General features: G+C 45.2%; 4 protein-coding genes across 5 annotated transcripts; 2 read left to right on the top strand and 2 right to left on the bottom strand.

The window, feature by feature from the left end:
- Positions 1–33: 33 nt before the first annotated feature.
- Positions 34–1773, bottom strand: ddit4 (DNA-damage-inducible transcript 4). Its single transcript, XM_029133642.2, has 3 exons — positions 1615–1773; positions 1167–1387; positions 34–1074 (listed from the first exon to the last, which is right to left on the bottom strand). Exons 2-3 carry the CDS (start codon positions 1345–1347, stop codon positions 575–577), a joined length of 681 nt encoding a protein of 226 aa, XP_028989475.1. The 5' UTR covers positions 1348–1387; positions 1615–1773; the 3' UTR covers positions 34–574.
- A 1443-nt stretch (positions 1774–3216) lies between these two features.
- On the bottom strand, positions 3217–5425 carry anapc16 (anaphase promoting complex subunit 16). Its single transcript, XM_029133643.3, has 4 exons — positions 5274–5425; positions 4917–5069; positions 3655–3729; positions 3217–3566 (listed from the first exon to the last, which is right to left on the bottom strand). The coding sequence occupies exons 2-4, from the start codon at positions 5056–5058 to the stop codon at positions 3457–3459; spliced, it is 327 nt and encodes a 108-aa protein (XP_028989476.1). The 5' UTR covers positions 5059–5069; positions 5274–5425; the 3' UTR covers positions 3217–3456.
- A 93-nt stretch (positions 5426–5518) lies between these two features.
- On the top strand, positions 5519–12364 carry ascc1 (activating signal cointegrator 1 complex subunit 1). Of its 2 annotated transcripts, none has more exons than XM_029133640.3 (10): positions 5519–5800; positions 5902–6004; positions 6106–6203; positions 6292–6470; positions 6567–6700; positions 6811–6930; positions 7008–7132; positions 7688–7761; positions 7903–8047; positions 9577–12233. In XM_029133640.3, exons 1-9 carry the CDS (start codon positions 5686–5688, stop codon positions 8017–8019), a joined length of 1065 nt encoding a protein of 354 aa, XP_028989473.1. In that variant the 5' UTR covers positions 5519–5685; the 3' UTR covers positions 8020–8047; positions 9577–12233. The 2 variants fall into 2 exon arrangements, with proteins under 2 accessions (XP_028989473.1, XP_028989472.1); XM_029133639.3 differs by lacking the exon at positions 9577–12233 and adding an exon at positions 12240–12364 and having other exon boundaries at positions 5522–5800.
- A 2518-nt stretch (positions 12365–14882) lies between these two features.
- Positions 14883–25708, top strand: LOC129603366 (testican-2-like). The gene is made up of 2 exons (XM_055504224.1): positions 14883–15213; positions 25637–25708. Exons 1-2 carry the CDS (start codon positions 15037–15039, stop codon positions 25682–25684), a joined length of 225 nt encoding a protein of 74 aa, XP_055360199.1. The 5' UTR covers positions 14883–15036; the 3' UTR covers positions 25685–25708.
- Positions 25709–26567: the final 859 nt, after the last annotated feature.

Genomic DNA, 26567 nt, shown 5'->3' with positions numbered 1-26567 from the left:
TAAATATATTATTGATAGGAAATAGGACACCAGTTGTAAAAAAAAATAATTTATTTGCAACCACGAAAGTAAAAAAAAAGTGCAATGTTATGAGTATTTGAATATCAAATAAATAAAGTTGAAAGCAGAACAGGATGAAGTTAAAGGAGGAGCTTGAACATAAGCTGCACAAGTCAATGTCTAAAATTCAAGCAGTTACTACAGGTCGCTTGGTGAACAGTTCAATCCTTTGCTTTAACAGAAAGAATGCAATGATCCTTAAGGACTGCAATTGTATAGGTAGCTGCCATTTGATGGTTTCAATAGAAACTGAGGTAATACACACAAAATGCCTGTCCACCACGTACGGCGTGATGCTTACACATTACAATGGAAAAATTCTGAATGTCAGCGAAGAGCAACTTTAAAGAAACTTGGGCCCCAGGTACCATGAATGCCACTCCCTTTACAGTAGGGATAACAGGCTACACCATGAGCCAGTCCTTACACTTCAAAAGGCATTATATACTTATGGATTAAGTAACCAGGCCCTTATGTGAGCTTTGCTGGACACAGACAATGAAGCAGTCTCTTCTCAACATTCCTCAATAAGCAGTTCTTCAGAACTATACAGTTTCTTCTTGATCACACAGAATCCTGTACTAAGTTTAATAACTTGTCTCACAACTGGAGTGGAAGGAGACTTTGTGCTAAAAAGTCCCTGGATTTTAGGCCACAGCCCCTCTGACTCCAGCCTCAGCACCAGAGTCAGCTGAAAGGTGGGGACCAGGTAGGGGTCCACGGATATCTGTCCCATGCTCTCGCAGGCGGCACCTTGCTCCACACAGAGGTCAATGAGAGCCCCCCTCAATCCGCAGGGCTCGCTAGCTGCGAGATGGAGGAGCTCCTGCCCGATGTGCTCCAGAAGCCTCTCTGGGATGAGCAGTTTAGTGCATCGCAAGGCGCAGTCTGAGTCTTTGGCGTCTCTGAGGCTTCCTTCAATAAGGTCCACTACTTCTTTCAGGATCGTCTCCTCCATTGGACCGTAGAACAGGTCTTCATTAGACGGCATGAGTTCACAGGAGAAGTCTGACCCTGTTGAAAAGAAACAGTGGTCTACAATTAGATCCAATTAGAATCCACGTATATGCATTTCAGTTGTTTCATGTATTTGCAGCACTGCTTACCCGAATCTGAGAGATCACTCCTGCTGCCATTGGTGGACACCGACTCCATTCTGCTGCCGTGAGATGTGTTGAAATCGGCCAGTTTTTGCACCAGCTTGCCCCAGGACAACCTTCTGGTGCTGCCGTCCACTGGAGAAGGGGGTGAGCTGCTGAAATCACTGGGTGCCGAGAGAGAAGGCATGTTTGACCTCTGCAACAGGATGAGCTGCTCCTCGGGTCAGCTGTTAATGAGGAGACAAAAAAACAAAACAGATGAGCGATCGGACAATCAATTGAGAATAATCATCATCATCATCTTTGAGAATACAGCAATTAAGAAAGGTGTAAATAAATGTTATTTGAAGCATGAGCATCTTTGTTTGGATGCTGCTACTGTAGCTAGTGGCAAAAGTGTTTATATTAGCTACTATGCTAGCTAAAACAGGTTAAACAGTTAAATAATACTTACATGTTATTTTAAGACGTCGCTCGTCAGTGTCTATTGTCGATGTTGTTGTAGTTATTGTTTGCAAAAGCAACTGTCTGGACACTTGCGCGTCTGACTGCCTTCTCACCAGCTGCCAAGCTCTGCGGTCTGTCCTGCAACAATGTTTATATAGGGGCTTGTGAGGCCACGCCCACTCCCCTGCAGCCAGCCAATCAAAAACAGAGGCACGCCATCTGCGCCGTTTCTTGCCTGGTAACTTGCCAGAAGAGAAGAGAGACAAACAGGAGGCAGAGAAAGGGGGGTCTGGGGCAATGAATAGCAGAGACAGCCATGGAAAAATACTGGAAAACATTATGGAAATACACTGAGAAACGTTGTGGAAATACACTGGGAGCTGCCTAAATTTCTTTTTGTTCTGTATGGTATATGCAGCCATAGGCAGAAATAAATGCCTGTGCTGCACGTGCATTGAGCCAGTCCATGCAGGCCAGACTCAGCTGGCTCAGTGTTGCAGTGCGCATTACGTCACCTGCTTTGCTGAAACATTACATCAGAATATCTTCCACACAAAGACACATGCAGCACATAATCAAATGCATAATCCAACGCTAAGCTTGTGAAAATTAACATCAGCAATGATGTGCATACATCTTCAATTGTCAGTTCTCATTTTTTACCGTCATACACGTGTTTTAACTGCATTACATTGCAATAAAGCAAACCTGCATCACAATGCACTTTTTGGACTAATATGTCGCAGATAATTATATACCAAAATATAAATAAGAAAACCGCAACAGAAAAACCGAAATGCAAAGCAGTGCTGCTGCTTCTGTCAGGCAGAGCCATACTTTACAGACCCACTCAAGTGTTTGCTTAAGCTTTTGGAAAGTGGCCAGAGACATGTATGCGCATTGCAACACGTGAGTGGGACGGACTGTACTTCACATTAGTGAGGAAGTGAAAAACATAAACACGTGTAGGCACAGTATGTTCTGGGGGGATGTTATAAATTTAGAGTAGCGCAGGAACATTTTGATGAGAAAAAAAAACATTTGTTCCTTTTTTGGATGCAAAAATTGTGAGCAAAGTTCAAACTCGAAGCAGGTCGTAAATAAACTTTTTAGAAACCTCACAGAAGTTTAAGCAAAAGAATAAAACGTTTTTACTAGAAAGTGACATATGTGAACTGTTGAACTCATAAAAGATATTTAAGCTCTAGGGGATAGAGGTGTGTCTTGCAATGCGCCGGCCAGCGCATAGGCCTTTATACCCAGAACAGTACATTCTGTACGATCCCACCCTTGAATTGTTTGAGAACACTCACTTGTCGAGAAAAACATCAGCATGTACTGATTACAGCTGATTCAAGAAAACGAGACATTCTCAGCAACAGATGCGTAAATTCGGGCAACACAAAGCTAACTATACAACACACGAAGAATGGTGCTCTGTTTTCCTACGAGTGCTGTTTGAGCAGCAGGGAGGACTCGGACACAAACAGAACAGACACTGTAACTGGGATTTATGAGACACAGTGCAGCCATGTAGAAACTCAGGGGCCTCTCTTCAAGCGCTTTATGACAGCAGATGTTTGGGCCCTCAATTGGAGGCGAACAGCAGTTCGAACTGGCAGAACACCTTTATTAGCCAGACATGTTGAAAAAGCTAATAACAATAAACATGTTTATTTTAAAAGCGGACCATATTCATACAATAGCGTGATATTATAACACATTACATTCAATATATCTAGAGAACACACTTAATATATAGAATAATACCATGAAGATGAACTAGAAATTGTGAACTGAAATAATGCATCTGCCACTCTCTTTTAAAAGGCATCTATATTCTTTTATTTTATGAGGGTGTAAATCCCAGAAGCTGTTCAATCGGTTTATAGCGCCACTCGTCTGCTTCCAGCTCCTCCACCAAGCTTGCGAGCTTCTCCATTCGAGATACTTGTTGATCTGGAAAGATAGGCAGAAACCGCTGAATAGCAGAACTGGATAGCATCTTCCAAATGAACCTATTTTGCATATACAGTTACTGACTTACCATGTTTAACCTGTTTCAATGTTGAGGCAACTTGGTAGCTGAATACAGACTCACATAAAAATCTGTCAGAGCCATCTATAAAAGAGACACAAAAGTAAGGCTTTAATAAATATAGTTGAAAATACACATAAGACAAAATAATGATGGAAAAGGTAAAATATTACTTTTCAAGAATGAACTGCAGGTTAAATATTGTGTAATTTTCCAAATTATGTCATTCACAGTTTTAAAATAGCCAACAAAAACAAATAACAGAGACAAACAGCGAAGGGCTTTCAGCTTCACTGCAGCCCTTTTTAATCACTCTGTTGGCTGTTTTTAACCTGCATCTTTCTGCTGCCAAACTAACCACATTAATTAGGTAATGTTGTGCTAGACAGGCAAAAACAAGGAATGAGCCAGATGGCCTTTGCTCCTGTGAACAAATCCTACGTGCAGGGATAATGGTGAGCTGGAGATGGCAGAATGACAGAATGACTGTCAGTAATAACTGGCTTTGGTTAAAGCTGGACATTGAAACGCCAGATTTGTAAGACTTTAAGATGTTTAGTTTTAGCAGGTTTACAATGGATTATCAAAATGAGAATTGAGGTAAAGAAACAGAAACTTATAATACTATAATTATTACAGACCAAGGTCGTTTGACTCATTCAATTTTCCCTTCTCTACTAAGTGAAAGCAATCATAAGCATAAATGTGCAGAGCAATTTCCCTCTGGGATTAATAAAGTTTTTCGAATCTTGAATCATTTTAATGTTCAAAAGTTTCTACTGGACACAAACAAGCCAGATCTAACAAGTTCTCTATTAACGCATACCACTGTCTAGAAGACACCACTGGAACTACCATTATGTTTTTAATATTGATTCAGAAACTAAATATCCATAAAACTATGTAGAAAAACACACTCCTGAAACACAAGGGAACAAGAGATAAGCTCAAAGAAATGCATAAAAACAAATTAAAGGGACACATTAACAAAGTCGTCTTTATTAGCTTATGGTATTATGAACTCAAGGATTTTAGTCTGTATCTACTCATTGATCTTAATTCTAGATGGACAGAAGACACATGTCCAGAGTCATTACATGGGCGTTTCAAACACACATAGAGCCTCTTACTGCAGGAGCAGTAATAGCAAGTTAAATTCAACTGCCGTAAATGACCCAGTATCTTCTCAGTGTACTATTTCCCCATTGCCTGGCAAGCTGAGATGACACTGACAGGTCATGAAAAAACACTCTAACTGTATTTTATCTCACCTTCCATCATTTCACCTGCGCCTTTAGGATATGTATACAAGACTTTTCTTGGGGGGATGAGCTCTGATGCACTGAATCCCGAGCCAGTGACCGAGCTGCCGCTTACTCCTCCAGCGGAAGATGAGGAAGAGGACGCTGCCATTGTCTCAGGAACTGTAAAACACGCACACAAAGTAAAAATATTACAATAAAATGACAAAAATCGTCTTTGCCACCGCTACAGAAAATGCTACTAGTGGGTAGCTAGCAAGCAAGCTAACTAACTAGCTTCCTAGCACCAATGTAGACAGTGACCGTTTATTGGTTGTTACCCAGAAACACAGAAACCGCGCAAACTGCTTTCTAACAACAACTTACCTCTGATTTCCTCTTTATATTACAGTGATTGAAATCCACGGAATCACTTGTGTTGTTTGTTCAGATGTCGAACCAATACTTTACGACAAACACGCAGTTTTACGTTTGAAACGATGACGTCCGTACCGCAGATTTGTAAACCATGCGGATGGCTCGCTAGCGGCGTGGTTCATAAGGACGCGTGTCTTATTTTATTTATAGATCTACTAACGCATATCAACACGGAAAGCGAGCGTTCACTAAGGTGAACGTCATGAGCAACTAGCTAGCTAACGAACACACCAACTAGCAAATGAACACTTCTTTCTTTCTAATAGCTAAGTTGTTAGTGGCTTAAATTACCTACGCATGTTAGCTTTCTAAGCACAACTAAGTAAGTTAGTTTCACATTTAGCTAACTAGCTAGTTCAACATGGACGTTTTACGTCCACCTCTTATTAATATTGACGGTAGAATGTACCGAAGAAATATAATTAAGGAAGAACATTATCAAGAAGAAGATGATTTTTCCTGCACAGGGCCACTTGGTAAGTTAAGAAATGTTAATGGATATTTCTTGTAAATGTGTGGCTCATATTATTAAAGAAGCAGTGACTTTGCTTATTTCACTGTATTTTTTTATTTTTAGACAACGAAGAGCTTGCAGCAGATGATGTGTGTGATACCCACTTTATTGAGCAGACTGACAGAGGATACCGCTGTGCTATTGACGTACCAAGTGTTCTTTACAAGTAAGTTATTTAATAAGTACACATGTAAGTGTGCAGTGTCTGTCCAGACCTTACTGTACTTAATACGTGTTTGTGATTTCTATTTGCTTGTTTCCATGCAGATACATCATTGGTAAAAAAGGAGAAACACGCAGGCGCATAGAGTCTGACACTAAAACATCTATCAGCATCCCAAAACCAGGACTGGAAGGACAGATCGGTGAGGAATGCAATAGCTGTGTCACAAAATAGATTTGAACTGAAGTAAAAAAAAAAAGTTGAAGTAAAGTTATTTATCTGCCTAACAGTTATCACAGGGTCCCACAAAGTTGCAGTTTCCTCCGCAGTCACGCGAATCGAAGTCCTTGTTGAGAATTTTCGAAGAAAGCAGCCTTTCACCCACTTTTTGTCATTTCCCTTGAATGATCCTAAAATTCAGGAAGGATTCCTGAGATTTAAAGAAGAGGTGCTGCAGAATAGTTCACAGGTAAAGAAAATATATAGTATGAATGTTAATGATATATTGAAATCATTTTTTTAAAAGCTGTATTATATTTTGTGATTCTTGTGACCTGATGTTTAGGATCACGGAGTGGAGGAAAGCATTTTTCAGAACCCTGCAAAACTTCACCTCACAATCGGCACCTTGTCCCTGTTAAATGATGCAGAGGTCAAACAAGCATGTGAGCGCCTGCACGAGTGTCAAACCTTCATCAGGTAGGAAGGAGCATGCTCATACTGCCATGTTATCAGTTTAATCAGAAAACATAATGTGGAGAGTCATTAAAAGTGAATTATAAAATCAGTTTTGTGCTTTGTGTCGTCAGGGACATCACAGAAGGAAATCCCCTGCCTCTGGAGGTGTCAGGTATAGAGTACATGAATGATGACCCAGCCATGGTTGACGTGTTGTATGCCAAGGTCAATGTGAAAGACAGATCAGACAAGTACGTCATACAATTGCTTGAAAGTCTGTTTTGTTTGCTTGTTTTTTATGTAACCTTGTTTTTTTTATGTACTTCAGGTTGCAAGTGATTGCGGACCGGCTGGTAGAGCACTTTGTCTCTTCAGGGCTGATGGTCAGAGAGTGGGACAGAGTGAAGCTACATGGGACCGTGATGAACACGCTTTTCAGGAAGGACTCCACAGGTAAAAAAAATACAACACTCAAAACAGGTCAACAAATAATTTGTAGACACAATCTGTGAATGGTATTGATCTCAGTGGTAGCTTTTGCCCTCAATGTGTTTGCCAATGTCACCTGATTATCTTTTGGCTTGCGTAAAAGAAGCAGTGACGACAAAGCTGAATCTTGAACAGCTACAACAACACATTCCTGAAAACAAGCGGCATCAGACAGCTATTTTAGTGCTGGGCCACGGCTCTGTTTATGTGCACCAAGCAGCATGTTTTCCAAGTACTCGGACAATGGCCTCATTCATTTTGGCCATAGATCAAGTTGGCTGGAGAATACCACAGCGAAGGAGAGGGTTTGTTTACCAGCATGTGGACAACATGTGGACATGTCCAATTAAAATTCAATTTTAGTCCTTTTTTACCAGATTTATTTCACAGTCTAATTGAACTTGAGTCTGACTTCACATTTCAACTTGTACTATTAGAACCAAGTACATGTTTATTTGTGATATTCCATTTTCTGTTTTCCATTGTCAAGTTGTCTTTTATACTATGGTGTTTTTCCAGTTGAAGACACGAGCGTCCCAGGAAGGCAAAATGTGGGCGAACGAGAGGCTTTCGATGCCAGAAATATATTAAAGGTTTGAGAAAATAAAATATACTCTTGCTTTCTTTTTAAATTCAGTGTGGAGATTAACTTCAAATGCACAAAGCTACAATGATCAAATTTTATATTACTACTTTTCATTTAATTAATTTAGACCTCTGCTTTTTTATTACAGAAATTTGACTCTTATTATTTTGGAGAGTTCAAGCTGAACTCTGTGCAGCTGTCTCAGAGATATTCTGCAGATTGTACAGGCTACTACAGCTCTGCAGGAGGCATCAGCTTCTCGTGATCCTCTACAGGGCAAAACGTTTTTCCAGGTAAGAAGAATATTGAAGAAATCAATAGTAAGTTCAATGTTAAGCAGAACAGTGGCGAGGTCTTCACTGTGATGTCCAGTAGGTGGCAGCATAGATTTTTTTATAGGTAAAATCATTTGTGCACTAAATCCTATGTTTTTGAAAGCTCCCTTGTGGACAGTTTGTCTGGAAATGATGAAAAAGATGATTGAAATATTAGTTCTGGGCAGCAAATTTCTGTTTTTATCCTTCAGTCTCCAGACAACTGTTTTTCTACAGGGAGTCTCACGCTCAGTAAATTTAACCTAACAGAGCTTAAATAAGCTTGTGTTTAACCATCAGATAAACACCATCACATATATATATTCTAAGCAAGGGCTTCTACTTGAGCTTTCTTGTCGTTGCCATTTGAGCCTGATTTAATGATCTCAGTTCTGCTTGGCTATTAGCTTAATCAATTCTTTGTCATCTGGTGCCTGTCAACAGCCAAATACAGTGCAGCTCAACAAGCTGCCAAAAAACAAATGGTATGTGCTGAGGTGACTGGTTGATGATAAATGTTTTACAGCTGGTCATAGTTATTGCCACTGGTGTATACTGAATTATTTAAAAAGCCTTCTTTCGTTGGTTCACTGTCATCCGTGACGGGTTTTCACTCTATTGCAGCTGCTCTGCTGTGAAACTAAAGAGTTTCTCTATGTAACCAACATAGTTGTTACATAGTTGTACATACTAATATTCAAAAACAAAGGTCTTTCATAAGTGCTGACATGCTGTAGCTGGGTCTTTCATGCGTTTAGTTGTATTCATACACCACCGGAAGTCACCAGCAAGTATCACCTATTTCCTTTCTGGCTCGTGAATGCGTTGCTGCGTCACTGCTGGGATTTATTACACCAACCTTGTTTTTTTGTTTCCTCGATGTTCGTTATCAGTGCCCTTCCCACACGAAGCACAACCTCGTTCCCACTCCCGTCTGTCGAGTGTGTCACTGAATACAGACATCGGGCACAGAGCCTGGCTCTAGCTGATGCCGTCAGAGCTCTTTCCCAGCCCTCGCCTCAGCTCCCTGTGCTCTGTGCTTGGTATGCAGGAGGGGGTGACGGCAGAATGGCCAAAAGTTACACAGAGGGAGACTTCTGTTTGTCAGCACTGCCACACAGTGATGTCCGCCATCCTGTTTTAGCTGTTTTCTGTCCTCTTGCAGCCATGTCCACACGTGCATTCAGACAGAGATGTTTAAATTTGTGCCAGCCCACCAGCCAAGTCATCCATGTATTGAATGAGGCCTTGACTGGGCACCAGCAGCTTTTCTTACCGAGGGAAGGAGCCTAATTATTCACTTCCTTTCCTCTGAGAGCATGCTTGTTAGTGAGTGAGGAGTCCAACGTAAGGCCATGCTCAGATAACAGATACAGTGAAGATCCTGAGAATTGCCAATAAAATAAGAATAAGCAAGACGAGTGAAACAGAGAGAGAGAGAGAGGGAGAAGATGCTTTCCAGGTTAATTAAATTCACTGCAACTGTTCATCCTTGTTTCATTTGGCAGGGACATGATTAAGAATGCATCGGGCAGATGTCCTCAGTAGTGAGCGTACTGCAAACACATGACGGAACATACGTCATCCTCAGACACTGAGGACAGATGTAGTTTGTCAGGCGATCTCAATATAAGATGATCGCACTGCGTGTTCATTTGCATGGCCATATGTGTGTTTTCTTAAAAAGACAGCGAGCATATTGGACTGGAACGGCAATAAACAATTTATTTTATATGCATTTCTGCTCATCTATTTATTTACCCTGGTAATTAAAGATACTTTAATTACCTCGCAGCCCATATATAATGTTTAAAATCATTGCACGTTATAGTCTGTGTACTGTGTATATATAAAAACATGCACTATAATGTGCAGCGACTTATTTAAGCAAATTTTTATGTGCCTGATTTTTATGCACTGCTTATGTTTTTAAATAAGGGACTAAATTACTTTGCCAAGCTCAAGGGGACATTTGTTGAATAACTTTTTTTTGTATCATCAGCAGACCAAAACTAAAACATATTCAATTTACAAGTAGTACAGAGGAGACAAAAACCGATGCACTGTAATGAGAAATATCGCATGAAAAGGCCATGATTAAAAAGGTCTCCTTCGCTGACCGGTGTCACGTCGCTATGCGTGTCTGTGGGTGAGCGTCCTTATGCTCACATACATATTTCTTGTCTTTGCAAGGCTCTCGCCTTAATTAGTCAGCTTTATCCTTCCTGCTGTGGAACTTCCAACCTGACCCTCGAGAGTTTGAGGCTTTCAGAGGCTTTCAGGCTGATGAATGAGACATCAGGGCCTGTAGGTGTTTTTGCTTACCTGGTTCCTGTGTGGGTCCCTTGGTTCTAAAGATCAGAGGAGAAGCTGGCTGGATTTAAAGTCAAATGTTTACCTGCTTACTTGCTTTTGAAGGCATGTGTGCTAAAAGGCCCACTGAAGACTTTCAGGTGATTAAAACCCACTTATTCACCATTTATGAAAAAAGTTTAAATTGGAAAAAGCTTCGGTTCAGGAAGGTAGGTGTTAACATTTGCAGGCAAAACGATTCCATTCGACCTTTTATTACAGTACATAGGCTTGATTTGTATGCACGAGGTAGCGAAATCAATTAAGAGCCTAATTAGCTTTTAAGGTCATGGTATGTTGTGTGCCTTACAGCACCGGTCTTGATCAGCTTCATTGAGTGGAGCAGTGCATAAAATATTTAAGTCCAATCCAGTTAACCGAATGAATCATGAACTAATGATGTCATGTTTTTACCTTAACAAGATAGAATCCCAATGTTTCAGAAGGTCAGATGCATTTATTCACAAGGAGCTAGAAGATCCTCTTAAAACTGGCAAATCTTCAAAACTGCACATTGTTAGCGGAGAGATGTGACAGCATTGCTTTCTTTGATTCTTCTCTCATGTTGGATGTGACTCTCCAGTTAAATGTCACCGTTAATGGGTATGAGGAGGCTTGACAGACAGCCAGAGCTAGAGAGTTTGAAATGTGTAATCTGTGTCTCTAGCGAGGAGGCAGGTGATTCCTGCAGCAGCTTTTTATCATTCAGAGTGCTGAGTGTGGAGGCTGCCTGCAGCTGTCCATGCCTGTTTACTGCTGGGGGCATTCACACCGGGAGCAGCAGCACCAAGCCAAGTGTTTGAACAGCAGGTAGTCATTCAGGGCTGCTCTTTGCTTTATGTGCTGCTCACACTAAGTGTTTAAAATGGGACTTTCAGCAAATTGCCTTTTTGGTCATTATGGAAATTCAGATCATTGTTATAGTAAAATAATTGTTAGGAGCATCAATCAAAATAATCAGCCGCTGGACCATGTTCTTTTTTTTTAACTCTGATCAATACTGGTTAAACGTGTGAAAGCAATAATTCACAGCTCTAATCTTTGTGTACCGTATAATAAGCTATAAAGTGTTGAGGAAATCCTCCTCCTGGCTTTAATGTAAATGTTTCATCCCTCCACTCTGAAGTGCAGCAGTGTGAAATCCCCTCATGCAGCACACTGTAGGATGTCGAGTGAAACTGACAGGGATTTATCATTCATAGTAGTTGATAAAAGCTTCTTAATACACACTAAATATAAATCGCACTCAAACTGGGCATGTCAAGAGTTTCCAACGTTTGCCAGCTGCGTATTGTGTACAATTAATGGAACAAGGTGCTCCTCCAGCATTTCATCGGCCGCCAGCAGTGGCCATCGTACGTGCAGACTGCTGTCAGACTGGACTAATGTAACTTTGCACTTTTAATAGCCGTGTGACCCAGTTGGAATCCAATAGAATTAAATCTATACACATTTATAGCAGCTCCAGTTACAGCTGTAAGTCACTTGAGATTACTTATTAAATGCTTTCTTATGGTTTATTCTCACTTCAAATAACTAAAATATGTTCAAAAGGAGCGTGATTCTTCCTGCTGGTGTCTTTGCTTTAATGTCCTGACTGAATAAATGAAAATTAAATATGAAGCCAATGATGTGTAGCTGCCTCGATGGTGCATTAATTAGCTTGGTGATGTTTTTTTCCCCCCTCATTGTACATTTAATAACGTTGCGGACAAGCAATTAAGTCTCCCTGGACTTTAATCACTATCTTCGGATAGGAAGCAACAGTGTGACGTGTCATATTGCATCCCTGTGAAATACAGATTGTCTGTATTTTCAGATCACCTGTGACCGTGGCAGAAGGACGGCGTGTGAGGAAGGAAGACCTTTCATCAAAATGGAACAGCCTCACATTTGGAAATTTCACAATTGGAATTTCCCCAAAATAAATACATTTTCACAGTTTATCGTTGTTGCATTTAATTATGTGCTGTGACTTCTTGAAGCTGTATTGTGTTTTTTTGTGTGTGTGTTGGGGGAGGGGGGGTGTTTTTAATACAGAAAATGCACGTGCAACGTTTAGAGGTGACGACAGCCGTCCTTCGCAGATAAACGAGCTCCTAATGCTGCTGCAGTCTCGTGTGATGTTATTCAAATGAAGCTGTCCTCCTCTGTCGTGCTCAGTGATTATGCTCGGCGAACTTTTTATCAGCATCTGTGTTACGAGGATGTGCACAGGATGAACTGATGACATCAGTTAATTCATTTTACAATAAAGTGGCTGTTCCGAAGCGTGACTCTGATTAAAAGATGCTAAATTATGTAGAGCTGCTGTGTGTTTCATAGAATAACGTCACTTTTGTCTCACAGTTTTAGTTTTTTATTAAAAACTATAATTTAATTACACCTGTTTTAGTGGAAATTCTTTTTCTGTGACAGGCTGTAAAATCAGTATATAAATTTGAGATCATGATGAGCCATGTTGCCACGGTAACTAATGCTGCAAACCCAACCTGCTGCAGTTTATTCCAATACAGGTGGACAGGTGTCAGTGGGAACAAGCTGCAAAGCGTGTGTCCTGACATCTGGGGTCACAATACTAAATGCACCAGGTGTTAATGTTTTTAAAAGTTGATCAGCTTGCTTAAACAGTCTTATAACCATTTAAAATCCAACGTGACCATTCACAATATGGTCCAAGGTTGTTACTGCTGCGTTTAAAGCCGCGGAGGAGCAATAACACAGCTGAAATCATTAAACTGCAGGAGAAATTGATCGGACCACTAAAGCATCACCGCTGCCTGTACCTTATACGTGCCGTAAGGATAAAAGTGTTTTGCTGTGATTCCCGGTCCTTCGTCGCTCCGGGTAACGGCGCTGCTGCTTCAGATTGATGGAGCAGACGAGGCAAGCTCATAAGAGCCCTGTGCAATAAAAACAGGCCCTTTGAGTCTCCTCGTGCTTAAACGTGCCATCTGAATGATGAGCAGCGCCAGGTCTCCCATCAGCATGTTTTCCATCGGCTGTTCTGGCGCACACGGGCGTCCCTCAGGAGCCACGGTCCTGGGAGAGGCCTCAATAACACGTCCTGCTCACAAACAGTCTTTAAAAGGTGGCGGTGCAGAGCACAACACGGGCTGTAAACGCCGCCGAGTGACCCAGTTCTGCCGCGTGATCGTCTCCATCACGACGCGACTAGCGTGTCGCGCCCATCGCTTTGCTTTGCTGCTGTGCACAGCTGCACAGCTGGCCGGAGGAAACTGCCTCCTCGTCAGTTTGTGGAGCGTCGGGTGTAGTTTGACCGGAATATCAGCATCACAGGAGAGTGATCCTGCCCTTAGCTGCTCGGCTTCGGGGGAATATTGGTAACCTCGAACTGGAATGAATGCTGGATTATGTCTATCTCTGTGGGGATGAGCGAGCGAGTGAGAGAGAGAGAGAGAGAGGCCACGAAGAGTTTAGGGAGAAGCAGGAATAACGTGGGTGGACTTAAAATGATGTGCAGGTACTTGTGTGTAGGTCACAGATTGTTAAAGGGAAATATCTAAATGTCCTGCAGACGATGCAGCAGGACATTTATATACGTGATGTCCCTCTGATTTGACTGCGTCCATCACAGATGGACGCCCTGTGCCCGACACAGTAAAACAACCCCGTAACGTAACTGAGCCTCTCTCTGTGTCACAGTGGGGATTTTGTTCTCGCTTCACATTGATTCTTATGTGGAGAAAGATGTGATGTGACTCAACAAACAGGCAAAGAGCTCTCATTTTGATTTATCTGTCTACAGAACGTTCTCCCAGAAGCTTTGTGGCCTGTCAAGATGCATTTTTAGAAAGGACTCCAGTCTGCTTTTTATGTTTGCCTTCTGTGGAAGCAACTTTCATTCACAAAGTGCTTTCAGGAAAGCTAATTGTTCCGATCACCAGCTCCAGCTGGGCTGCGTGAGGTCCCCTGGACTTTAAGCTCCCTAATGCCAGATGTGATAACTGGAACAGCAGGTAATTTGGAGATGCCTTTGTGGGCTTGACCTTGATCACGCCTGGCATTTAATTTCTCCGTTATCTCCTTAAAGAGTGCTGCACTTGTTCCGTGTGGTGGTTGGTTTTATCCACCGGCCTTTGAATGGACTGAATGGTTGCGATAATAAGTGGGATCAGTCTGTTTTTAATATTTAAAACACAACTTGAACTAATTTCAAGCTGAATTGGGCCTCGTTTGCTCGTTTCAACCGCACACTCCCTTCATGCTGCCTTTTGCCAAGAAGCGTTTTAATACCAGGGATGATCTGAGCGATCGCCGGCACAATAAACATCTGTTCCACGTGTAGGATTCATTTGCAGTGTGACTATCATGATGATGAGAGCGTGTGTGGGCTGCTTTCAGACGGAAAGAGCCCGAAATAATAGATCCAAGTGCGCAGACAACTCAGTCTCTCCCCCCCCCCCCCCTCCCTCTCTCTCTCTCTCTCTCGCTCGCTCCCACTTCTCTCGCATTTCCATTCAGCCCGTTGAAGCAGCAGCAGCAGCAGCAGCGCTCTCGTTTGTGGATCCGTGGCCGCAGGACAGCATCATCAGCAGCAGCAGCAGCAGCGGCAGCCGCAGGATACATCCCCCACAGCGAAGCGCGCGAGCAGCATGGTCTCCGCAGGAACCGTGGCCTGCCTGTCCCTGCTGGTGGGCTTCTCGCTCCAGGTGGACGTGAAAAGTGGGAAAGACGCGGGGAAAGCGGAGAATTTCATGGAAGACGAGCAATGGCTGTCCACCATCTCCCAGTACAGCCGGAAGATCAAGCACTGGAATCGCTTCAGAGACGTGAGTAGTGAATTAGTGGAACGCCCCTTTTTCTTTTTCCTCGTGCGGGTGTTTTTGGATTCTGCCCGCGGAGGCGACGCGTCTTGTTTGTCTCGCGCAATTTTGCGCACACGCACCTGTCAGCCTGGACAAATAAATACTTTAAAATCACGCAGCAAAGTGCGTTCGGCTCGCAGGTCCGAACGGGCGCGCGCGCGCGCGTATGCTTGCGCGTGGCCGCGCTTTATAATAGGCATTTCAGTTTTACTGAGATTATTATTATTTTCTCGCTTTTCTCATTTTTTGTTTGTGGTATGCAAATTAGACAGATGCTTCAGGTTGCATCCCAACATGAATATTATACAACTTAAAGGGCATTTATGACGATCTATCGGATTTTAAGGATTGTTTGCGCCTTCTGTGTTATTCTGCGTTTGTGTTATTGATCACTATCCATTGATTTGTCATATTGCACTCGCAACGTAGCGACACTTTCAGAGATCACACATTCTAAAGATTTGCACCCATCCAATATTAAACCCACTTCCCTCACGCTGATCTGATCTGATACTAGTACTGTGTTTTACCAGATGCTGCTTGTTGGAAATATCATTTGAAATGAGCTGATCATGTAACTTTCACTTTAAAGAGGTTGCATCTCTAAATGCTGTCTACACCAGTCTAGTCTAGTGGAGAAGTCCGTTATCATTAGCTTGTGAGCAAGGTAAGGGCTCAGGGTGCCGTGATGCTGGCTCTGCTCATTTGTTTGAGCGATGACGATCCCCTGGTGCCAAAAGACAGGAGACACAGCATGAATCAGAATGCTCGGCGTCTTTGAGGAGCAGTCCGTTAGCAACGCTCCGGTCCAAGCCTCCACCTTGACAACCGGACGGTCGTTTGATCTCGTGGCTGGGAATCGTCCCCTCGCACAGATAGTCTTATCAAAGTGGCCCAGCTTTATCACCTCGGACCGGGCTTGTTAGCATGCACGGATGCGTCTAGCGGCCCCGGGCGCCGAAGGGCACAGATGCTTTTATGGAGAACTTGTAATTAAAAAGAAATTTTTGAGATTTCATGCAAATGTTAATATTTCGTGCTGCTTCTTGGATCTGTGCTTCACTGACACAGGGTGAACAGGGTGGGTCGGGGCCTGCGACAGTGTATGTGTGGCATATAGACCCACAGGTGGGTGTGTGTGTTTAATCTGTATTTAGCTGCCTCCAGAATCACAATTTGATAGATACAAGACACAGAGAAAATATTTACCTTTAGTTTTGATCCAGTTTAATGACTGTGTGTTTCTTACTTCAACTTTCTGTCTCAGTGGATTAATTAGTCCTTTCTGCAACTGATAATTAGAGAAGGTCGGTTAAATGTCCAAGTATAAACAAATCTGCTAATGGGGGTTCATTAAAAACAAATTAATCTGCTGTGATTTAAATTTGTAAAAACATAAGCGATGAAAAATGCAAATCTTAATGATTAATGCAGTTAAAGAAATGATTTAACCCTCTGAATGGAGTTCCCCATTAAAGAGAATCAAATCTGCAAATGACAGATTGTCTGAAGCACACGCGATGCTTTCAAGGACTGCAGCCAGATTTACGAGACGTAGGTAAAGACAAACCCTCGTGTGACCTTCAGCACTGATGATAAATTTGAGCACATTATCATTTAAATAAGCTACAGGTAGTCTTGGGGGGGGGTTTCTTTGAATATTCCAGGCTTCAGAAGCATGCATTAGAATTAGTGTAACATGAACATGCTCAGTACATCCTGGGAGAAGCATCACCCCACATCATGACAAGCTAAAACTTGGGAGCAATCAGGACAATGATTCCAGACATACTTCAACAAGGCCTGGAATATTTGGTTTAAACCAGGAATATTAGTAAACCAAACCCATGAGAAATGAGCAAAGAATCTCAGTGCTGAGGTTATGCATCATGTTGGCAGCCGGATGTATCTCTACTAAGCTACTAAGGTGCTGAACAATTGTGATGCTGCAGCAGTGAACACAAACTGCATTGTACATTGATTTTGGAGGACAAGCCTTGGTCGTGTTGAACTGGTCTTGTTTGATCAGTTCGTACCAAAGAGGTGCTGTTCTGTATGTGGGTGGTGGGAGAGGTCTGTGCCTCGGCTTAAACTTGTTGAAGCATTTAAAACACAACGCTTTTAACTGTTGTCCGTGAGGAAGTGAGCAACTATGGAGGCAGACAGCTGAGCTGGCTCTGTTTTGCTCCGATAGGACGCCTCTCTGCTGTGCACGGCGGTGAAACGGGACGGGGTCAGACTTGTTTACGCGCCGTCTCTGCAAACAGGTGGCGTGAAAGAGGCGGCGGTCTAAATAAAAGCGGGGAGAGACGTCTACGTGGGCTTCGCGAACACAGCGATGGCGCTGATTGATCTGGACCGGGGCACGTATGATAATCAGGCATGGGCGCATAATGAGGAACTATTGAAAGCAGGAACAATGAGGCCGACAGCTGCAGACGCGGGTGTGCTGGTGTAACCGCAGCAGGCTGCAGGGCGTTAAACAGCCTCCGTTATGACTGACATCGCTTCTGGAGCCGCAATCATGTCACTCCGCAAATGTCAAGACATCATCATCCAATACTGGGCACAGCATCCACTCACACAAAGCAGCTTGCACATGCCCAGTGTGCAAATTTACTTAGCTCCAATTAGCTGATTGCATCTCCCCGAATCTGCTAATCAGCTTAAAAAAAACAGAAACTTACTTGGCTGCTGGACGTATTTTCTCATCCCAACACAACTTCCGCTCTGCGTCCTGGTCTGTTTGGGTGCGTTTGTTCGGCCGGCGCTCATGTGCGCCGCACAGTGCCGTTCATTCACGGCCGGATTCTCCCGCCTCGCTGCTTCGCGGTGCAAAGAGCGAACTCATTAAGGAGCCGCGCGGCCTCTCAGTCGAGCACAGAAGCCTGTTTAAGGTTCGCACCTGCTCCACTGACAACTACATTTTTAATGAGGAAAGGATCGCTACATCCTTTTCAGGTAAATGTCTCCTCAGCTCCTTTGGTTGTTAAAATGAGCACGGAGTGAAGAAAAGTGTGAATAGCTATTAGCTTTGCTGGCGCTTATGATATCATTTGATGCAGGACAGTGATAAATGCAATAATTAGACCACAATTGGCTCCTTAAGGTTTACAACAGGCGCGTCTGTGTGCTTAAATCCACATACTTTGTATTCAGCGTCTGAAGCAGTGATTCATCAGCTGGGGGGGGGGCACCTGCCTCGACCTGTTTGGCTGAGGGGACAGAGAGGACAGAAAAGAACATGTGACGCTAACATCATCTGCCTGAAACCTGGATCACAGCCCATTCATCAGTGCTGCTCTCTTGAATAGACGTGATAGAGACGGTCACTGCCTACAGTAGCTCCCGTGATCAATGCCAGGCCAGGATTCCCTGCGTTTTTCCGAACATGATGCTTTTTGCATCCCGAGCTCTCTCACGCTGCCGGCGGTATGTTTTCCTGCTCCTGTCGTGAAACGCAGCCATTTATTAGCTTCCCACAGGATTTCTGCTCCAGCGCCAACAGGCAGCGTGATTCGGTGTGAAGCATTAGAGCAACAGGGCAGTATGCAATTGTATAAAATATGATAATGAGGCCGATTTCCAGTTGAAAGAGAATAGCGTTCACGTAAATGAGCTAATGCTTGTATATTTGCTGTGCTTCTGGCAGTCGGTAGCAGGAGCTGTGGTAGAGATGCATTCTTGGCTTCGCATCCTCGCCGTGCATGTGTTCCATCGGAGGTGGAGTGTTTGGGCTGCGCAGATACGATTCACAGCGCAAACAGAGAAGAAAGGGGATCCTGTTGGCGGCGTCGCCGCGCGTGCGTGCGTGCGTGGGCGACTCTTAATTGAGTAGAGAGGCTGTTTTGTGTCGTTGCTCCAGTGGAGCTCTGCACGCCGGGAAGCAATTTACGCTTTGTGTAAGAAAAACAAAACAAAAAAAGACCCGCAGATTGTCCAAAATGTACGAGATCAGGTTTGAACTTCCAGCGCGGCTGAGGAGGAGGAGGCTCCTCGTGTTGACGGACGGTCCAGACTCGTCAGCAGACGTAAACGAGTCGGCGCGTTAACACAGACGCACGGCCAGACGTGCTTTGAGTCCCTTCTTTTTTATCCCCTCTGCGAGTTGCTGAAATGTCAGTCTGAATAATTAGCTGTTCCGAGGTTCTTTTTCGGGTTCTATTGTTCATGCATTATTTATAGTGGCGTCTGCCTGAGAGTCGACGCCGTGCTGCAGGCGGGGCGATAAACACCGCCGCTACCTGTGAGTCTGCCTTTATTCACGGCTGTGGTGGCGTCCCCAGGTTTCCATTAGACTCACTGATATCCATATATTGCTTTGAGTTGATGATGCAACGCCGGGTCACAGTGAAGCTCTCGCATTAATTAACATGAGAATACAAAAAGTCTTTGTAGACTTTCCTGGCAAAGTGTAGTCATCGAAACAGACCCAGTCTCTGGGGTTTTATAGTCATATATCATTCACTTTGTCCTCATGACATGACGTTCAGGCGTATTTGCTTGCAGCCACTCATCTATGATGATGTGTTTGTCTCCAGTGACCTTCCTTGTTGTCTCTCGTGCAGCGCCGGCCTCACCTGCTCAAACCGCTCTGCGCTCGGGGCGCAGCCATGGGAACCGCTGTTTGTACGGCAATGATTAAAGCTGGAGAGACGCCTACAAACAGAGCTGTGCATACGTTATATAGATGGGAATATGCTACCGCTGCAGAAACCTGCTGTCCTGAATATATTCAGGTCCGCCCCAGGTGATAGATGCGTGCGTGCGTTACGGCTGCCGCATGAGTGGCCCGCTAGCGCAGCCATATTGTTTATTCTCAGCAACTATAGGTGTAGCGGTGCAAGGTGCTCGGGTTCAACCTGGCAGTGATAGATTCTTCGCTTTAGGCCACTTTGTTGAAACAGCAGGACGAGTACAGTGCAATTAGGCCAGGCAGCTACAGAAAGTTTGAGGACGCGCTCTTGCCTGGAGCCGGTCGGCCCGTTCCACCGTCTTGTTGGACAAGATGGACGCCTGCGTCTCTTATGGCACCAGAACCGGGCGTGGATCAAGGACGTGTGTGTGTGCATTGTGTTTAGTAGGTGAGATTCAGTTGGTGCGGTGGTGGGGAGACAGCGTGTTAATCTGTTGAGTTGGCTGCATGATGCATACACACTGCAAAGTCTTATTGAAATGACCTTAATCAAGCTAATCGGGCCGGGGTGGACCACAGAGCTGAAGCGCTAATAGCTTTTTCTTTCCGCCGCTGAACGAATCTCATTTGCGTGTGATGTCGTCCGTCCCAGCGACAAACCGTGACGCCTCAACGCGGCTTCGCGTTCCACTCACCGCCGGAGATTAGCATCATCAACAGCCACAACAACCAATTTGTTCTCATTGCCGCGTCAGACGGGGGGAATTAGACGTAATCAGCCGACCTGCGTCTTTAACACGGCCCTCCGGCCCTGTGGCGAGACCGCGCCGCTGCTCCAGGCCCGCGTACGACAGATGGGAAAAAGCTCGGTAGCTCCATTCAACTTGTTCTTTGAAGCCCGCTGGATTTCAACTGAAGACCAACATGTGGAAAGTTTGAAAGCTGCATAAATCTGCTGAAATCTGACATTATCTGTTGCACCAGCGCCGCTGACGGGTCGCGCGTGGACTCAACTTGTACGATTTCAATTAGAAATAGAGACACATGCGTTGACCAAAGCAGCTCATTTTTCTAAGCGTACGACCAACTCTGAGGTGATTAAACTTTCACAGAGTGGGATTTGTGCATTATTCCTTTAATTATTTACAACCCAGCATGGGAAAGATTGAGCGAGGCAGCCAAGCAGAGAGAGCTGCAACGACAACTACATGCAAATACAGAAGTCACTGCTGCTTCGCTGGGGTTTTTTGGCACGGTTTACCTTTAACATATTTTTAGTTACGATTAAAAGACGCAGGCTTGCATCTCTCCGTTAAATAACCGTTTCACGGCGCTAATTTGCACTTTAGGTGGAAAAATGAGGCTTGTTTGCGTTCTCCAAGGAAACAGTGGAACGTATTTTCTCAGCCTCCGCCACATTCAATATTGAATCCCGAATGAAGCTCATCCTTCTTTTAATGCGTGCTGATAGGCTTTCGTGCTCGCCGATCAATACAGATGAGCTGAATGGAAAGCGTCAGCGGGTACTTTTATTCCTGCAGCTGCGCGTGCACCTCCCCGGGCGTCTGCTGGGGGCTCAACCTGAGGACCCCCCGCTTCACCACCTGCCTCCTTGTTTTGCAAATGGTGGCGGTGTTTGTGGGGGGGTTAGGTGATAAGATGCTGCAGAGGCTTTGCTTGGCTCAGCAGAGGGGACCAACAGAATCCATTTTGCCTGTGTCCACTCCAATCACTGCCCTAGTGAGACCTAGTCCGGCTGCCGTTTGATGTGTGGCTTCATCACTGATTCGGAGTCCAGAGCTCCTAAGAATGGAAAACTCATCTGTGATGCAACTTCTTGAAATCTGGTCTTCTTGAAATTAGCTCCTGGGAGAAACTCTGAAAGGGAGTCTTAATGTTTAAAGACTTGAAAGGAACCTTTTTAATGATAACTACACAAATCAGCCTCTACTCCGACAGGAAACGTCTTTGTCGGTTAGTTGACTTATCTGCATTCATAGGCAGGAGTCGGGCTCCTCCTGCATTTGTGCTCAGTGCAAATGTTTCGTATGGATGCACGCCTGACAGTCGTGTGTCTCTGTGGCTCAGGAGGAGAGAGAGATGTGCCTGGGGCGTGCGGCGATGGCTGCAGATTGCGCTCCGTGCTGTACTGCATTGCAGGCAGGCGTCCTACCTTGTGAAACAATATGCATCCGTTCGCCTTCAGGCCCCGAGCACTTCGCCTTCATATGATCAATTTGATCCAGCTTCGACTTAATCCCATAATGCTCTGGTGTTTTGATGCTATCGAGAGCGTTGCTTTCTCTGTGGGTTTCCTATTTTCTGTTCAGAAAGTGATTTAATCCCTGTTTGTTTGTACATAAATGGCGTGAAATGATCTTAAAACAGGCTGGTTTACAACCGTCGCTCGCGTGAGAGGCTGCTGGAGCGAAAGCGCCGCAGAAATCACAGTCCTGTCAACGCAGAAACCACATGAGTTGCTATGAGGATTTAAATGAGACGTGAAAATGCGTCCTTAAGTACAAATGCAGTGTTTTGCCACTTTAAAGCCAGTGGGTTTGCGGCGAAAGACACACAGCATCATTTTTGGAATACTTAGAAATGCATTTCTAAGTGGTTCAATCTGCGGTGGGTCGGCGCCATTAGTGTCTCTCCCCGTCTCTGCATCGCTCTTAAAGACAGCAGGGTACAAAACCGAGCAAGACATTTCCTCCAGCACTCAGGCCCCAGCACGCTGTTTCAGGGCACCGTAATGACGCGGCGAAGGCGAGAGGCGCTCCCGCTGCTCCCTGGTAACTACAGTACAGAGCGGCAGGAAGACGCAGCTAACTGGGCCGCATTAATCAGGCAAAGCGCATCACTGTGCGAGTGGATGGCGGAGGAATGATGCGCTGACAATGTCGTCCCAATCAGAGGGGCAGACGCACCTCAGTGGTTTGATGGGACGACACAGCCCGAGCCCAGAGCCGAGCAATCAGCTGTGGAAGGACTCTGGGGTCTCCATTCATTACAGACGTGACCTGAATCGCCAGTCCATCCATCAGCTTGTGTTTATCTAGTCAGTGCCAGGGTAAATGACTTTGTGAGGCTGGATAAATGACAACGTGAGGAAATGCAAAACATCCAGATCATCATTTAACCTCTAACTCATATCCTGCTGCTTAAGTGATGTCTTCACTCAAAACGCCGCCCACAGAATATCAATAAGGAATGCTGTGGAAGGCGAAGCGCGGGTATTATGTCAAAGAAAAGGGGGTTCGTCTTAAAAGCGGAGCCTCCGAGCAGAGACGCTTGAAATCTGCGAGAATCTGCATCCCAAGGAACGCGGTGGCGGATAAACGGTGACTGGCAGCCGCGTGTTCTAAAGAACCCATCCGTCTGAGAACATCGGGGCTTGGCACCAAACCAGGATCACTGTTTTCACAAAGGAGAAGCTCCTTTCGCTCACATGAAGCCAATGACGGTACCGACGGGTGCGGCTGCAGTGGTGGAGGATGCAGATTCTCTCCCCGGCGTCTCTCCAGCGAGCTGAAGGGAGGTCACGCTCCGGCAGCGCTCGCTTCGAGCCCACAGTCGTCTCTTCCACGTTTCAGCGTTGGCCTTTGCTTTTTTTAATCATCTCCTGCGAGGTGGCTGCTGAGGTCGTCTTCTGCCTCGGAGGTCAGACGCGCTGAATCCTCTGTGAAATGCACTCGACTTGACCGACACTTGAGCCGCAGATAAACGTTACACACAACAAATGAAGCAGCGGTTCCATTTACGTCCACGCTCTACATTCTCTGCCATTAACACTGACTGGAGACGTTCAAATGACATAAACCCATATTCCCTGTATCTGTGTCGCACACAGCTTGTACTCACAGCAAACACGAGTTCAAGCTTCAGTCGTTTGTTTGTTGGACGGACGCGAGCGCAGCGAATCGCAGAGGAGACGTCTTGGCAGCGCGTGAAAGGGTTTGGGACCAACATGGAAAGCGGTTGGTGACCCTTCAGAATAAATCCCATGAGCCTCTCTGCCTGTCCGCCGTGCTGCTGCCCGGAGGGAGTCCCTCCAAAGGACTCTCTATTGTTTCAGCAGAACTTTTTCGCCTCGGCAGCTCTTGCCTGAACACGACTCGTGATGCCTCTGCAGGTCTTGTGGAGTTTGCAGAGTTCTCTGAAGCTTCCAGCGCTTTGCAGCCGGTAACGGATAATGTTTTCTGCATCCTAGCGAGGCACTTGGGAAAACGTTTCCAACCAGGGACCTTTCATTCATAGAAATAGAACATAGAAACGTCTGGGCCAAAGGGCGCCGTTCAGCTGAATGCTCTGACTCTTAAACGTGACGCAGGCGTTGACTCGGCGGAGCGGTCGGGCCCGCGGCCCGGCGCCGTCGGCCTGGTGCCGGCCACCGGTCCGGGAGGAGCCGCGGCAGCATCTGGACCGTCGCGCTCCGTCAGCCTCCTGGCTCCGTTTTACAGCGGCTGCATCACGGCCTTGTTGACAAATGGCAGAAGAGGTTGTGTGTGTGATATGAATAACGTAACTCAGGGGAGCGCCCCCCACCCCCCCCGTCCTCCTCTCCCACTCCGCTCCTCTCAGCCTGGCTGGGATCGGGCAGGACAGCATTAGCGCTCAACCTTGGTGAAGGACTAAATGCAGCCGCAGCCCGGTGTCCTTGCTGTCACGCTGCTGCTGGGAGAAGATAAGCACTCCAGCCTTTAGCACACACTGAGGGCTCCCGTCGGGCCCGGCCCACTGCGAGCTGGGTGATCGCAGAAGCTCTCTGAATAATTAATTATGCAATTGTTTTGATACAACGTGCTACATGCTACAAGAGTAGCATCTTTTTTCGTGGCATTTAATGTGGCTCCTCGTCTGATCTAGTTTTGGGATAAAGCTAATTCCTGCCACGTGTTTTACTTGGAAACCCTCTAGGATGGTGGTGGTATATGGAGCCCCCCGGACGTTTTCATTGCTACCTGGAAAATATATTTACCCCTAAGAAGCAGTCTCTGAGGTGAAGTCTTAAGTTTTGCTCTAGCTCAGTGATGAATTCCTGCAATAGTCCTGTAATGTCTTCCGTTGGCTCGTCCTTGTGTGGCCAGTAAATTGTTGGCGGTGATATATCTCGCAGTCCGTCCCAGCACCGTTAAGTAGACAGATGTCAGCGTGCGTGCGGGAATTAGGTTTATTTACTGGGTTGGGTTGCAGAAATAAAGCACGCGGTGCTATATTTCTCTCCAGCGTGCGGCGGCGGCGGCTGATGAAACGCGCGGGGGGAGCGGCTGCGGCGGGTATTGATGTGTAATGCCCTTGGACCGGAGCCAGAACGAAGGGAACGGCAGTCGCTCCTCTGTGGACTCGAGGTTGTGCTTTACTGGAGCCGTATCTGTACACGCTGCCGTCCGTTGACTGCGGATTCCCACCAATTTGCCCAGTTCCCCCCCACCCGCACGCGCAGCCGGAGAACGAGCCCCCGCCGATCGGGACCCCCGCCGGCTCCGAGAAGTGACAGCTGATCATCCTCGGTTAATAGGCGCTCATAATCCTCAGTGAATGTCTTGCGTCGTCCCCGGAGAGGAGCGGCAACAAGGCGCGTGTTTGCGATTTAAGGGCCGGCGGCTGTGACTGCCGCCGCGACTGTAATAAACCGAGCCACTGTTTGGCAGCTGCAGCAGAATGAAAAGTGTTAAGTGTTTTTCTGATCTCTAACGAGGACCTTCTCTCTGTCTCTCTCTCTCCCCCACGTGCTGCGTGTCGTTGCCACAGGAAGTCGAGGTGAGTGTCTCTTTCGCCGTCTGTGTCATCTTAGAATAATAACGTCACATTGTCTGCGCTGTAAGACACACAGAACACATTAGAACCAGTAAATGAAACAACACTGCCTCCTAATAGACGGATGGTGAAGTATTGTTTGTAAATGCAAATATATTCTTATTTTTTTGACTCATAGCCATAAATCCACAGCAGGAAAACAAGTGTTAAGCCGAGAACTAGCTCACTCTTCAGCGCCCGCACCGTATTTAAGATGCCCTCGGCTGAGCTTGTTCAGCTTGACTTGAGAGCTCAGTCTCCTCGGTCCCTCAGCGGAACCAGACTGAGCTAAACCGAACAGGCCCGGTCCTCGGGGCCTGCTAGTAACCGCTTTGCAGTTGATCCTCTCTGCCCTGACACGGAGCGAAATGGGTCAGGATGGATACGGCGTACAGGGGGATGTTGAATTTTTATTATCACTCTCGCACAACACCGCTAGGGACACAATCTAAAACCCGGAGATAGTTTGCAAAGATTCCCTCAGCAACTGTGCAGCTGACAAAGTCCACATCCTTTTCTGAGACACATTTAGGCTGGAGTTTGTGTTAGCACCAACAGCCACAATAATAATTATAGTACTTACCAATAATTGAGGTTTGCATTAAAATAGTTAATGATAATAAAATAACATACAAACTGAAGTTTACCGTTTAGGGAAACTCAGCCAAAATCACCTCAATACTCGACAGGCGATGACAACAGGTGTAACTGTGTGGATGTGCATTTAAATGATTTATTTATTAAGTCCATAAAGTGACACCAGAACATCAAATCAGATGAGACACTAAAACAGATCTAATAGAGTCACATCTGTGATAAAATGGTAACAAACATTTTAGAGCAACGCCGAAGGATGGGGATCTAAAAATGTATTTGAGGTTTATTG

The sequence above is a fragment of the Betta splendens genome, chromosome 19 (assembly GCF_900634795.4).
Source record: "Betta splendens chromosome 19, fBetSpl5.4, whole genome shotgun sequence".
NCBI classification, from domain to species: Eukaryota; Metazoa; Chordata; class Actinopteri; order Anabantiformes; family Osphronemidae; genus Betta; species Betta splendens.
This window is presented reverse-complemented; position numbering and strand designations above follow the sequence as displayed.